At 59.2% G+C, this 14943-nt stretch overlaps 1 protein-coding gene across 2 annotated transcripts in view; it reads right to left on the reverse strand.

Annotated features, from left to right (window-relative positions):
• NOL4L (nucleolar protein 4 like) overlaps positions 1–14107 on the reverse strand; it is a 66248-nt gene extending 52141 nt beyond the window's left edge. Inside the window, exon 1 of one of the 2 annotated variants that reach the window (XM_049816664.1) lies at positions 13720–14107. In XM_049816664.1, coding sequence (XP_049672621.1) covers positions 13720–14028 — 309 coding nt within the window. In that variant the 5' untranslated portion in view covers positions 14029–14107. Of the gene's footprint in view, positions 1–5780; positions 9743–13719 lie in introns of those variants that run through there. The other variant, XM_049816665.1, reaches the window with a different exon arrangement.
• Positions 14108–14943: the final 836 nt, after the last annotated feature.

Raw genomic sequence — 14943 nt, forward strand, 5'->3', positions numbered from 1 at the left:
CAGCCTCCTCCACCTGGCCGGCTCCTTCGGCTCCCGGTGACCCCGCTGGGTCTCCACAGGCCCCTGCAGCCATTCCTCAGATACCCAGCACGTGGGTGAAAACTGTCATAATCAGAGGGGTTCACAGCCAAACTGCAGCGCTGACGAGCAAACCGGGTTTTCGGCGGGGCAGCAGGTCTAAGGCCGGCAGCTGCCACCCGATCCCCTCGGCGGTGACCTCCACCCCGTGCGAAACCAGACTCCCAGCCCAGGGCAGCTCTACAGAAAGGCCAAGGGATGAGCAGCGGGCTCTGTGCTAAGCGCTCCCTGTCCCTGCAAGCCCTTCCCCACCTCGCGCTTAGATTTGGGAGAATCTGGGAGGATTTAATCCGAGCTGCAAGCCAGGGAGCCGGCGCTCCGAAGTCTGAGTGCTCCCAGCTCCTCTTCAGACCCACTGGGTCTGCTGGAGGACGCGGTACCTTCCCCGGGCTGGGGCCAACAGCCTGGAGGGTCCTGGCTCTGCCCTGGCACCGGCTGGCGGGGGGAATCTCTGCCTCCTCCAGCGGGGCTGGCAGCTCTCCTGGGACCTGCGAAGCTGCCCCCGCTCCACTGGGAATCATCCCTTTTCAGAGGGGGGGGATGCTGGAGGGCCATCGGGCACGGGTGCTGGAGCAGGAGCGGGATGGCAGGGAGCGCCGACTGCTTCCCCATCTGCTGTGCTCCACGGCAGATAAAATGCTGCCCTGGCCTTCGCGCGAGGGGCCGATACCAGCCGAATTTGGCTTCCTGTGAGTCAAAAGCCGCTTCCTGCCAGCAGAGCCCTGCCTGATAATGGCTGCACTCTGTTCTCTGGCCGAGGAGCAGACCCTCTGCCCTCGCCTCTTCTCATACTTCTCACGTGAAAGCGTTCATCTCTCTACCTCCCAGCCACAGCATCTCCCCCCCTCCCCGCGCCCCAGTACAGAATCTCTCGGCACGTTAAACTCTTATTTTCCTGCTGCTGTCTGGAAGGGCTGCTGTCGCTCTCATCCCCGGGACACCCAATCGGGAGGTCTGGGGCCAGCTGTATCGAGCTGCCCCTCAAGGTCACCTCCCTTGCAAGCAGGAGAGAGGCAGCATCGTTCGCTCTGCCTGCGTTCCTGCTGCCCGCCAGCAGCGGGGCATGGCTGCTGTCCCCCCAGCCGGGTCAGGATCAGGGTTTCCCATCCGGCGCTGCAGCGAGCAGCCCCACGGTGTGACTGTGGTTTCCCCAGCCCATGCCCGGCAGCGCTATCTCTGCGGCAATCAGCCGTCCCTCGCCCTTACTGTAAGCCCTCGGTGGTTCCCTCTGCTGCATGCACAAAGGTGCCGTCACATACCTGCTTTGAGATTAGCAAACCTGGGTTTGTGTCTTAACTGAGCACTCTGCTGCTCTTTTCTCTTTAAGGTGCCTTTCTAATTTCCTACAAGTTGTGTTTTGTTCTAAGGAAATTTTTCTTCTGAAAAAAAATTATTAGCTGTAACGGGGAGCGGACGTGCACAGGAAAAAGCGGTTGGACAGAAACTGCAACATACAGCAAGGGATGAAATCCTGCCCTGCCGTCAGAGACATCCCCGTCAGGTGCTTTAGAGATGATACCTCGAGTCCACTTCCCTGGGCAGCCCACCACCTCCCTGGCTGCCTCCCGCGCCCGGCACCGTGGGTACCACCGGCAGACGGAGCGGTGAGCGCGTGGAGGACAGCCCACCTCTGCAATTACTCCTTCTGCACAGGCTTCAGTACCGAAACAGACGTTTTATTTCAATATGGACTCTTACAACTTTTGATCAAGAAACTGTTCTTGGTACTTCTCATCTCTGGGAAGTCAGCCCTTGATTGGCTTCTATATTTAGACTTCTCCAGGGCTTTAGGAAGTTCACTCCTCATGGTATTTAGGTGTAGGATGAAAGCAGCTTTTGCGGGGGATATGTTAAACCACAGCAGGCTCCCTCTGCTAATGCTGTGAGGAGAATGAAGAGCTAGATTCCTCGAACTTCCCTCTTCCTCTTGTCCCTCATGCCACGGGCACAGTGCGTGCCTTAGAAATAGGCACTGGGGAAATGCTAGGCTGAGAACAATATCAGCTGTATAGCTCATAATAAAAAGAACCCACCAGAAGAATATGGGAAATGCTCTCACTTACAGATTTTGATCTTTTTTCTCCTGGAAATACTTTGCTGGGAAATTTTTCTGATCATTTCTGGCTGAAAAATGGGGCGAAAGCGGTTGCTAAAATGTTGATGATGTTTCTCTGCGCTAAGCATTTATATGTCATTTTGCACGAACCACCAAGCAAATGTGAAGCCCCATCCTGTACTTACAGCCTCAGTCCTACTTACTGCAGTAAAACCAGCCCCAGCTCTGCTGATCAGCTGAGCATCACTCCAGCCCAGGAGAGTTCATTTCTCCAGGGGAAACCAAGGCACAAAGAATAAGTCATTTTCCCAAAGCTACGCGTTCACTCGGGCCAGAAGCCGGCGGACTGGTGTGCCCAAGGCGGCCGCCAGCCTGCACTGGGTGCATTCACATTGTTTCTCTACCCAGAACTGTACACAATACTTTTTTTTTTTTTTCCAAAGTAAATACTTCCTTGTGAGTGGGAGCCGGGCGCATTATTTTTAGACGGCAAACAAAGCTGAGGTGTATGTCTTATAGCGGGGGACAGGCGCCTCTTACAAGCGAGCTGCTTTTTCAGCAGCTGCAGCTGAACCGTCGAGATGGGTCCAGGCCTTTGCTCTGACCTCGGCTTATTCCTCTCCCAGCTCCCAGGCCTGGGAATGAAAACACAGCAGCCTGGGAGGGGCGAGCCTGGAAATGGCAGCCCTGCCTCCAGCTGCCGAGAGGGCTCAGGTGGGCTGCAGCCTTTGCCACAGGGCGCCTCGCCGGCCAGTGCCAAGGGGAGATGATGGGTGGGCGCAGGGTCTGGTGGGCAGCAGCTCCCCTGGGGAACAGGGCTGCCCTCCATCCCGGGCCTGCCGAGGGGAAGCTCAGCAGGCAGAGAGGGTCATTTGGATGCCAGCTCTGCCCGGACGGCAGAGGACATTTTGCACGGCACAGGAGAGCAAAGCTGCCTCCCTGCGAGCACCAGGCTGCGCGCCGGCCGGGGAAGCCGGAGGAGCAGCTGAATCTGGCACGCAGAGGTAAGCACAGAGCTCCCCAATAAACGTGACCCCGTGCCCGCCTGCCAGGAACGAGCAGGGAGCTGGCACTGCCCTGCCTGCGCTGTGCTGCCTGCGGGCAGGGTTACGGGGCAGGCAAGCAGGCTGTCGCAAAGGTAACAAAATACCAGGTGCCGTGGAGCAGCCTAAGCTGCCGCTGGAGCACCGTTTCTCTTGGGTTTGGTGAAAAAGGCTGCTGCAACCTTGTGAGCAGAGAGCACCCGACTGACCTGCCCGGGAAATCGCTCCTCCGGGGCTGTGGTCTTCCCCACCCATCAACTGGGGACCATTGCACTGCTTGGTTCTGCGGCGTGCCGTGACCTGCGCGGGAGAAGTGCCGCGCCGTGGCTCGCTAACAGGGAAGGTATCACAGACATTATTATTTGGGGATTATTATAATGTTGGAGTATTTCTGACTACTTTGAAATAGGCAGTTAAAATGTGAGTATGGGTTTTTTTTAATAAATCTGCAAAGATGGGTAGCAATTTCCTAATGTCATAATGTTCTTGGTTTAGGTGATTTGGGGGGGCCATGCTACCGGGGTGGAAAAAAGGGGGGGGGGGAAATGGTAAACTGCATTTATAATTAGAAGAGCGTTTGTATTCCATAGCATCATGAAAGAAATCTAAAACTAGAAATCTAAAAAATATTGAAAATATATAGCTGTACCACAAACTCAGAACACGTTTACAGCTGGGTCTTCCTTGAAGTAACTTATCACTGTGAGCAATCTCCACAGCGCCGAGGCGCTAATCTAATAAAGATCACCACCAAAGCAAAATCTTTCAAGTTGGAGGGGGACAAGGCACTGTAACAAGTGATGAGGTTACCTGTCACAGCAAGGTGACCCCTCTCTTCCTGGGAATAGACCCAGCAGTGTTAGGGCAGCTGGGCGACATCACCGTACCTACAGAGAGGACACGGTGATGTCAAAATGAAACTAAGTAGGAGGAGGCACAGAGCCACAGCGGCAGTTCAGCTCATCAGTGGCAAGCGAAATTATGTAAAATAAGTTACAAATGATGCTACAGTGAATCAAGGTCAGGCCGGGCTGAGATGCTGAGCTCTGGATGCATGACATCCTGGTGTCAGCTCCCTGTTCCCTGGCAATTCAGAGTATGTGGGCCACAGTCGGAGACTCCCACAGGAACAGCAAGATGCGCCTCTAGGAAAATGCTGACAGCTCAGCAGCCGTTTGAAGGGGGGGTAAAACGCTTGCACACCCTCCCCTCCCAAAACCCAGCCTCCTCGCCAGGTATGGGCACTGCCGAGGACTCGAGCCATGCCGTGCCGCAGTAGCTTCAGCACAGCCCGTCCCCGATGCCGGAGCCTGGAAATGTCCATCTCCCACTTTACACCCGAGCACCACCACATCGCTTGCTGCTGCTCCCCGTGAGCGCACGCTGGGTTCAAGAATACTGCGCCTTAAATGCGGACGGTGCCAAACCACAATGGTCACGTCGGACTCCATCACCCCCTTTCCCAATACAGGAACCCAGCAAAACACACGACAGCTACCCTCGGTGAGAGCAGGCGCTCCTGTTTATTGTGGGCTGCACACGTGCCTCTGCTCGGGCAGGGGGGCACAGGAGAGAGACATCGATGGAAATCTATCAGGTCTCTCCCTGCATTCAGGTAAACCCTCTCTGTATTCTGGCTTGTTTCCATCATAACCACACTAGGTGGACCCCAACTCTTCCAAAAGCCGAGCTCTGACTTGTAAATAACACCCAGGAAGGATTCCCCATTAGCCCGGGACAACCAAGTGGATTTTTTTGAGCTCTTGACTGAGACTACACACAGGGGGAGCAGAAGTCAAACATGTTCTTTAATGCTCTGTCATGGTAATCCATCCACAGAGACCCCTCTCCCACGTCTGACACAAGCCAGCAACATCCCATCACATCTGGTCTAATGCCACATCACTGCCGGTTGGACATACGGAGCGGCCTCACATCTGGGTCCCCCTGGTTTTCTGTGAATCCGTGTCTCCAAACAGGGATGCTACTGGGAGCAGAAGAAAGGGAGGGCAAACTAAACGGGGCAGGGGAGCCAGACAATTAATATAACCTGCCCTCTGCATGAGGAATAAATTGGCAGCTGACAGGTTATAATCTGTGCAAGCAGGATCTTCACAGGAGAGGTGAAGGCTCCATTGGGGGCCAATTGGATGGTTAATTAGGAGGACAAAGCAGAGGATTCGTGAAAATGTTTATGAAACAGTGCTTGGCAAGGGAGCCTCTGAGAAACACTCACCAGAGAGGAGTTGCTTTTGGTTAGGAGGAGGAAACACGAGGGCGAAACAGCAGAACCGAGCACCGCGAGAGAAAATAGCAATGCAAATGTCCGTAAGAGGGACAGGGGATTCCCAAGCGCAGTGCAGAGCGGTTCAGGGAAGGACCCTATGACATCTAATTTTTCTAGAAATACATGGGCCATGTCCTCCCTCTTCCTCCTCCCTCCCTGGTCCCCACCCCTGTGACCAAAAAAGCCGGGGCAGTGCGGAGCAGCCTCTCGAGGTAGCTGGCAGGCAGCCGCCGCAGCCAGCCAATCGGCGCCCCGTTCCCCGTGCAGAGAAGGGCACGAGGAAAGCAATTAAACCGAAGCTTTGATTAGGACTCACAGATGACTGCTTGTGTTAGAAATGCCTGAGCTTCTTTAAGCGTCTTGGTGGTGGCTGGAGCCGGCCTGATCCCCCCATCCCCTCCTCGGCGCGTTGCTGCTGCAGCAGGAGCGTGACTGATGCTCTCTGTCCCACACACGGCTCCGAGAGCTCAGAGGTAGGAACCAGTTGCTAAGAGACAGGACTGTACTTTCCAGCCCACATCCAGACCTTTGTCACCAGCTCAAGGGCTTTCTGCTGGATCCAAACGCCCGACGCAGGTAAGCGGGAGCAGGCAGGCCTCCTCCCAGCCCGGCACACGCGCCTGGTCCCGGCTCGGGGAGCCGCACGACCAGTCCAAACTGATGATGGCAAATGACAAACCCGAAAGCATCCCCAAGGGACCAGCTCCCCTGGGCTGGGCTGCTTGTCCCAGCGCTGGGAGACTGCAAACTGGAACACCCTGTCGGTACCTGGGCACCGGTGCGGATGGTGCTCGCACCGCTGAAACCCAGGTTTTGGATGTCTCGACAGCGTGGGTGAGTGGATGACTCAGGGTTTGCTTTGAGATCGCTCCTTCAAATGCAAGCCAAGCCAGGAGTCCCAAACTATCCTTTTTTGGGGGTGGGGGGGGGCGCCTGATGAGTCTGAATTCATTTTTAGCCCAGAGACTCCCGTAACACCGACCCAGCACCGTATCTGAGAAGCGGAAAGCCCAAACTCTGAGCCACAGAGACTGAGTCACCCCACCTTCCCCAGAACAACCCTTCCCTCTCTGCAAGGAACAGGTCCATCTGAGCCGCTAGCATTGCCTCTGCCTGCGTGTCCAAAGGGAAACGCATCCTCCTGGGCTGCCGAGCTGGAGCAGAGCGAGGACAGAGAGAAACCATTCGCGCAGTGTCTCAGTTTCCCACCAGTCATCCCGTAAAAGGCCCCGTACCGCGCTGGTAAGACACAACCAGCCTCCGCTTTAACTTCCAATGACTGCTGCCTTCATCTCAGGCACGCAGGAAAGAAGCCGTTGCGCCAAACCTCTGCTCCTACTGTCTGCTCCCGTATACACGCACATACAGTCTGCAGCTATTTCTCCTCAAATAAACTGCTACTCTTTGGCACCAGCCATAAAAGTGGCAGTCAGCAGCATTCCAAAAAAGACGACGATTTTGGCCAACAGGTACCTGCCCTCGCTACAATCAGCTAATTAAATCAGATACTGAAACTCAGTGGTGGCTTTGGCCCATCTCAATGCAATTCTTTAGAGGTGGGCAGAGCTAATATGAGATCAGGGAAGGTAATTGCTAATTTGCACTAAAGAAAGAGGTATGAATACGCATTCCTCTGTCACGGCAACGCAGACAAGGTTTTGTGAAGCCAGAGCATCCGTGTGGGCCAGGTGAATGGACGCCCCATCGATGCTCCTCCACGCCTCTGTGGTTTCCCTGCCATTTGATTGTCCACAACGTTAAGTTCACAGACTGCTCGTATCAGGCCTAACTAACAGCAAAAACAAAACTGAAGAAATTATATTAGCAGGAGATTATTGCTGAGAATGGTTTGGACAAAGAGATTCTTGAGAAAGTTCTCATTGAAAGGAGCGTGGCCACCTTTCCAGGGCTCTGCTGCTGTCCTTAGTGACCAAATTCCCCTGCCTGCTCGTGGTCAGAGCAAGCCCCTCTGAGTCACAGCCTGCGAGGAGAGGTGAGAACCGCCTACATATCGCTCTGACAGACAGTCCTCTCAGCTCCTCGTTCATTCAGGGCCCTCAGCGCTTGCACCCCTCTTCCTTTGCAAAGGTGGGACATAACCTGAGGAGTTGGAACAACGGCACCTCATCAGACCTGGATTTCTTTCCCTTCCATTTTAGCTTCATTTAGCAAGGCCTTGCAGAGCTGTGCTTGCTTTGTTTGCTTTTTTACCTTCTTCAGAGCAATACCCACCAAGAACCACAAATCTGAAAGCAACTGTGGGGTGAGGGAGACAACTTTTGGGTGAAAGTTATCCAAAAAATGCTGTTCCTCTCGGATCAGCAATGCCTTCGATGTCTCTGGAATCACGTAGGATGTACAGTGTAGATGGCAGAGAGATTATTCTTCTAGAAACTGTTCAGTCAGATATCTGTCAGGGGACTGGGACCGGGAGGAGTGGTGGGATGCGGGACCTTTGCTGTTGCGACTCCAGGTCTGATGAGCGCCAGTGACCAAAGCCAGTCCCCGAGGCTGGAGCTGCCTGGGGATGGTGGCATCTCCCGCTGGAGCTGCACCACGTGTGCCGTACCGCAATACTAACGACCACGGTGGGGCTGCCTTATAATCAGGCTTGCAGACTTGGCAGGAAAAAAAGCAAGGACTGAATTAGATGCTGGTTTCCCCCCTTATCCCCAGAAGCGGCTTCGGCAGGCTGTCCCAGAGGGGTGGGAGTGGGCAGGAGCTGGAAACGGGCTCTGCTGCCAGATCTCCTGCTCCCGGCTCGGCAAGGAACTTCATTCTGCCAGTCTGTGTAACTGCAGATCGTCAGAGCTCTTTAAATTCACTGTGCAAAGGTACCGGAGGCTTTTGCTGCTGCCTGGTGAGCTTAAGCCAGCTCTCAGGCCCAGAGGACTAGGTATTGCTGCTGTGACTCTTACCATGAGCAGCTTCAGAAGTAAAAACTGTGACTCACATTGTGCAAACTTGGAGCCAAACCTGGAAGGGATGTTGATGTAGATTTTCTCTAGACTGGATTGGCTGGGACCACGCACCTGGGCCAGCATCGTGCCGGTCTCCTAAGTGCACACTGAAATGTAAACCTGCCATCGGTTCAGCTCCTTGACAAAGCCGGCGCTGCCCCGCACACTCGGGGGTAGGCTATTTCATAGCAGGTGTAGGGTCTGTATGCTCTAAGTAAGGCTTGTGCTGTAGAAGCAATAGAGAATTTCTTAGATAATACCCTCAGGCCCATTTGCCTTGTCTAAGGCTCTTCTGAATGGTCTTGATTTATTTTTTTTTATCACTTGAAGCCCACAGAAAGTCTAAGTGGTTATTCACATAGTGAAAACCTTCTGTTGACTAATGTTCTTAGAGATTATAGATGTGCAGCTTTTTGGGGCACTGAATATGGGCATTGAAGGGTACTTGTACCAGGAAAAATGTAGCCTCTATTAGCTGTTGGAGCAGCATCTTTCCAACATGCCCGGCTTCTCAGCTCAAGCGTTCTGCCACTGTGCCGTGCTGTCCCAAGGCCTGGCATCATGGCTTTCACATCACAATGCTCCCTGTCTCCGGAGCTAAAGCATATTTAGGGACAGGCTGTACTGTCAGATTTATCTGGTGTCCCGTGTGACGATTCTCCTGCTGTCAGTGAAAGGCCTCCACCCATTTTGCTTTTTGGTCTCTTCAATTCTCTTTATAGCGCTCGCCCGGCTATGGTACCTTTCCTCAGCTGAATTTCACCAGGCACGACTGTGAAATAATTTCGAACATCTGGCTCCAGGGGAGCCAGCACAGGTGAACTGCACTTGTACCACAACAGCAACCCACCCGCACAGATGTCCTCAGCCTTTTAGCAGTGCCCACAGGAACCCCAGAACCTCGTGTCAGCTCTGCAGGGGACGGGGAGAGAGCAGGAAAGCAAAATGAAATGCGGGCAGCGCTGCAGAGCCTACCCGATCCCCGAGCCTCCGCACAGCCCCCGAAGGGCCGGTCTGACAGCAGCCTTCCCCCCTGCCTCATCCCGCAATCCTCCAGCCTGTATCACGGGCTGCCAGGACGAATCTGTCCTGCGAGGCTGGCCACCGCTCCGGAGTTGTGACAAGCTCCCACCACGCACGGCGAAGTGCGGCATTGATTTAGAGAGAGTGCGTAACCGCTCCCGCAGCAACTGCCTGAACCGAAGTCTGAGGCTAACCCTCCCCTGCACGCCCCGCCGCTGGAGCCAAACCCATCCGCATCGCCGGTTGTCACCAAAGCGCTGTCCCTCTCCCTGCGCCGAGTCTCCATCTCACTCGACATTTGTATGAGAAAGACTGTCTAAATGATGCTAAATACTTAGGACAAGAGGGACACGAGGTTATAATGAACTGCATCTTAGCACCTTGTCACGAACAAATTCTCCCACAGTTCTTAGCAAATCTGGGGAGAAGAGAGAGTGCTGCGCATCCGTTACCGGGGTTCAGTCCACTCTGCGGATAATGAGGTGTTTTACACCTTAGCGCGCGTTAGCCACGTGAAAGGAGGGCAGAGGTGGGCACTTTGGGCTGTATCCATTGTCTTTGCTGCAGTAGCACACAAAGATACCCTCCTCCTCCTACTCCTCCTCAGTACAGCCTAAACGCGGGTTTTTTCCGACTCCCGGACCTGAAGGATGCAGCATCCAGCCCCTACGTGGATAGGGCTGTCAGACAACAACGTCCTACACTGCTAAACCTCATGTGTTTATCTGCGTAGGGTTTTTTTTAATTGTATGTGTTAAATGTCCAGCATCTTTGGGACATTCATCTGGGAAAAAGAAATCTGAACAGTCTCTGTGCCAGACATCCGTCCGCACTGCTGTTCCTATTCCCAGTGCATTCTTTGAGAAGACCACCATCTGCTCTGACCACCACCTAAGGCAGATGCCCCCTTCTCAGTGCACAGTCCCCAGCTCTCAAGCCACCCAAATCTGATTAGGCCTGTTCTGATGAGAGGCCTGGAGGAGGGCAAGGGAAAGTTACTCAGGAGAGAAAATAATAACCACATGTTAATTATGTTTTCGCTACGGATGCACAGAAAATACACGAACCAGCTCAGAGTGCGTAAGCCAAAAGGAACAGCTCTACCAGGTTGCTGCTGGGGGGTCATTATTTTTGGGGTTTGGGATTTTTTTTTTTTTTTTTTCCAGAGGAGGAGTGGCCCTAGCCCTGTCAGGGGAAGGAAAGATCTTATCCCCACTGCTGCCCTCTACGCGCTCTTTACCACCTCTCCTCTGGCTTTCACTCCCGGTACCTCGGATTTCCTGTAGCGACCTGCAGATACAGCAGAGCGGCGCGCACCCCCCGCCTGCCCCTCGGCTGCACCCGGGCTGTGTGTGTTTTGCCCGTCTCCTCAGCCGTGGGACAGTCCCGAGCGCAGTGCTTCTCCGGCAGATGTGCTCCGAGAAGGACGAGCGGACAGGATGAGCCGTATCAGGTTGCTGAGGAGCACGGCCAGGAGAAAGCGACCGAAACGCCGCTCCAGAAGTATTTGGGAAAAGCAGCTGAACAGGCATTAAACCAGAATACACGCTTTACTGTCGAGCAAAAGGCTCCTATCAGCTTCATGAATTATTTGACTGCATGCATGAGAGAAATGAAATACACCCACAAGCCCAGCCCAAACCACGGAGGATGAAGAGAGCACTGAATTATCAGGAGCTGAAGAAAATCCCTGTCAAGTTATCTCTAAATTTGAGAGCCACTTCAGGCAAAACCAAAAGGCAGCAACTGCATCCGTCTGAAACGGTCCACGGGACTCCCGGCAGAGAGGGGCACGGTGGGGCTGGGGAGGGCCGGGACAGGGGGGCCGGGAGGCAGCAACTTCTACAGCCCCCCGTCGCCGGAGGATTTGGGGGAGCGCGATGACTGGTCTTCCCGACAGCCCGGGGCTCCGTAAAGCGCTCCCAGCCCTAACGTCCGGCAAGGCACCGCGGGCTCTGGGAAATAAGCGGTATTGCCCCGTGGAAAATTCAGTTGTCCCCCGAGGGCATGCCTGCTTTTTGTTTGTTGGTTTACGGGAGCCTGGGTGTATCTCCTATCTGTAGCCTGCAGGGACTCTGCCACCGAAGATGTGGGGGCCTAGACGCGCTCCTCGCTGAAACTTCATCTGTGCAGAAGCCCTTTGGGAATACGCGGGCTTGCGCCGGCCTGGTTGAGCTGCTGACCCTGGGGACTCCCTCACGGACAAAGGGGAGGGGGCGTCTAGCTAGCAGCAGGGTCGAGGGAGTCTGGCTCGGCCTCTCTGGGGTACCATGACTCTGCAGCATTTGGAAGATCTGGGATAGAGTCGCCGGCTAGATGGAGAGGACCCGGGGGAAGTGCTGTATCTGCGGAAGGGGGTACCGCTCCTAATCCGCCCTCGGCAGGGGCTCTTTGGGGGGGGCGAGCGGGCGAGGAGGGCCGCGAAGAGGTCTCAAAAAAAAATGGCAAAGAATTTTTTTGGGGCATGGCATGGGGGAGGGGGGCTGCAAGGGGAGAAAGAAAGGCGCCTCTGAGCACCACGAAGGGAAAGGGAGAAATAATGACCCTTCCCCCTCCCCCCAATAATAAGGCAGACCAGATGGGAGGTAAATAGTGCGTTTAGAAGCATTTGCCACAGATGGGCTGCCCTCAATGGAAGCATCCTCCAGCCACATCAATGCTGGAGTCTGTGTGTGCACAGAAAACACTGCACCCTTTAGAGCAGCGGCAGCAGCAGCAGCAGCGGGGAGAGGAGGGGAGGGACGGGGAGAGGGGAAAAAAAAAAAAAAAAAAAAAAAAAAAATCCCTCCCGGGGCCCTTCTGTGCCCGCTGGCCCGCTGCGGTCCCCGGCGGGGCAGCGGGCCGTCGTGTCGTGTCCCCCCCCCCCCAAAAAAAAACCCCAAACCCGTTCCTCCCCCGGGCAGCGCGGGGGCAGCGGGGCCGGGGAAACGCCGCCGCGCCGGGCGCACCCCTGCGCGCAGGGCCGGTGGTTGGGGGGGGGGGGGGGGGGCCGCGAAAGTTGCGCGTTTCCCTCCGCGCCGGGGAACGGGGCGCGCTCGGGACGGGAACAATGGGGCGGCGGGGCAGCCCCGGGCGGCGGCGGGGCGGGGAGGCAGGCGGCAGGCAGCAGGCAGGCAGCAGGCAGGCAGGGAGGGAGGGAGGGAGGCGGCCGGTGCGCCCCGCGCCGCCGGCCCGGCGGGGCGCCGAACAATGAGGCTCCGGCGGGGGAGTTTCCCGGGACGGCGGCCCGCGGGCAGGCGCGGAGGGGGGGGGGGGCGGGTGGGGGGGAGTGTGTGTGTGGGGGTGACGGGGGGGCTGCCCTAATCCGGGCTCTGCCGCTGCCCGCACACACACACACACATACACACACACACCCCCCCCCGCCTCCCCGGGGCACCGGCTGCAGCGGCCGCGCCGGGGCGGGCAGCGCCGCGGGACGCCGGGGCCGGGCGAGCCGCAGCGGGCCGGGCTCGCTCCGCTCCGCTCGGCGCGGCGGCCGGGCAGGGCGCGGCGGTGGCGGCGGGGGCGGCGGGGGGGTACCGGCGCCCCCTCCCCGCCGCTCTCTGCCCTTGACTGCAGACCTGTCCCCGGCCGTGGGGCGGATGGGAAATGCCGGGCGAACGTGATCGGACGGGGCGCGGAGGGGGGGTGGGGGGGGCGAGGGGGTGGGGAAGGGGGGGGGCGGCGGGGCCCGTACCGGGCGGCGGCGCGGCCCCCCCCCCCCCCCCCCGCGGGGGCAGGTGCACGGCGGCGGGCGCGGGGCACCGCCGCTCCCCCCCCCCCCCCCTCCTCCGCGCCGGCAGCGCCCGGGGACGGCGGCCGCACCGGATGGGACGGGGACGGGGATGGGGACCGGGGAGGGGGGGGGTATGGGGACCGAGGGGGGGGGGGGGGGGAGGCGGAAGGTGCGAGTCTCCGGGCGGGCGCCTCTCCCCATCCGCATCCCGGGCGGGTCGGGGCGGCGGGGGGCGCGGCGGGTGCCCCGGGAACGGCGGGGGCTGCGGGAGCGGCCGGGCCCCGCGTCGCGCCCCGCATGGGGCATGCGCGCTCCCGGCGGCCGGCGGCGCGGCGGGGCTGGGCCGCCCGGTGCTGACGGGACAGGGCCGGCGCGGCGGTGGCGGGGACAGGGGCCCCGGGGGTGCCCCCCCCCGCCCCGGGCAAACCTCCCCCCCCCCCGCCTCCGCTCCCCCACCCCCCCCCCCACCCCGCCCGCACCCCCGGGGAGGACAGACAGACACGGACAGGCAGGCAGACAGACAGACACAGAGCCCCCGGGGCACGGAGCGCACTAACCGTTCCCGTTTTCACCGGCACATATACCACCACTTGACCCATCTTCGTCGCCTCCCTGGTGCCGTTTCCCAGGCGGAAGCCCTTGGACCGGACCCAGAACTGGAACTTGCCTTTCTCCCCCCCGCCGGAGCCGCCGCCGGAGCCGGATCCCCCCTGCAGCACCTCGGCGATGCGCTGGTACTTGCTCCGGGTCACCGTCTTGGTTTTGGCCGAGTCCCCGTAGGTGCGCAGGCACCAGTCCCGGAACTGCCGCCCCAGCTCGCTGTCCCCGGGGCGGCTCCCCCGCAGCAGCAGCGGCGGCTTCGGCATCGCCCGGCCGGCGGCGGCGGCGGCGGCAAACGGCGGCAAACGGCGGCGGCGGCGGCAAACGAACGGTCCCCCCGGTCCCGCGCCCCCGTCCCGGAGCGGCCGGAGGTGGGGGGGGGGGGGGGGCAGCAAGGCGGCGCGGCGCGGCGAAAGCCCGGCCGGCGCCGGCGCTGGTGCGGCCCGGGACGGGCTGCGGGGGCGACGGCCGGGATGGAGCGGGGAAGGGAGAGGGAGGGAAGGGGAGGGAGGGGGGGGGCGGGGGGGGGGAGGGGGAGGGGAGGGGGGGGGAGGTAGCCGCGGCGAGGGGAGGGGGAGCGCCGGGGGCTCGGACAGCGACCCGGCGAGCCGGGGCGGAGGGAGGCACCGGCGGCGCCAGCAGCAGCAGCAGCCGCTCCTGTCACAGGATCACAGGCGGCTCCGGCTCGTCCCCCCCCCCCCTCCCTCCCTCCCTCCGCCCGCCCGCCCGCCCGTCCCTGCCTCCTCCGCCCCCCTCCGGCCGCCTCCTCCTCTCAGCGGGATCCCACCTGTTAGAGCGGCAGCGACGACGACGACGGGTCCGTCCCCCCCCCCCCCCCCCTTCTTCACCACCACCGCCCGCCCCCTCCCACGGCCGGCCGGCCCGCCCCGGGGCCGCCGCTTCACACCCCACACCCCCCCCCCCCAACCACCCCGCCGCCCCGGGCCAGCCCCGGCCCTCGTGCTCCGCGCCGGCCGCCCACCGTTCCCGCAGCGCAGCCGGTGGGATGCGCTCCCCCGGCTCGGTCGGGGTGTGTGTCCGCGTCCCCCCCCCCCCCCCCCCGCCTACCCCCTCCCCGGCCCGTAGCGGGGGACACACACGGCACCGGGGTGTCGGGGGGGGGGGCGCGGGTCCCGTTGCCGGTCCCAGACAAAGGGCCGGCGGGGCGCGGACGCACGTGT

The sequence above is a fragment of the Accipiter gentilis genome, chromosome 14 (assembly GCF_929443795.1).
Source record: "Accipiter gentilis chromosome 14, bAccGen1.1, whole genome shotgun sequence".
NCBI lineage: Eukaryota > Metazoa > Chordata > Aves > Accipitriformes > Accipitridae > Astur > Astur gentilis.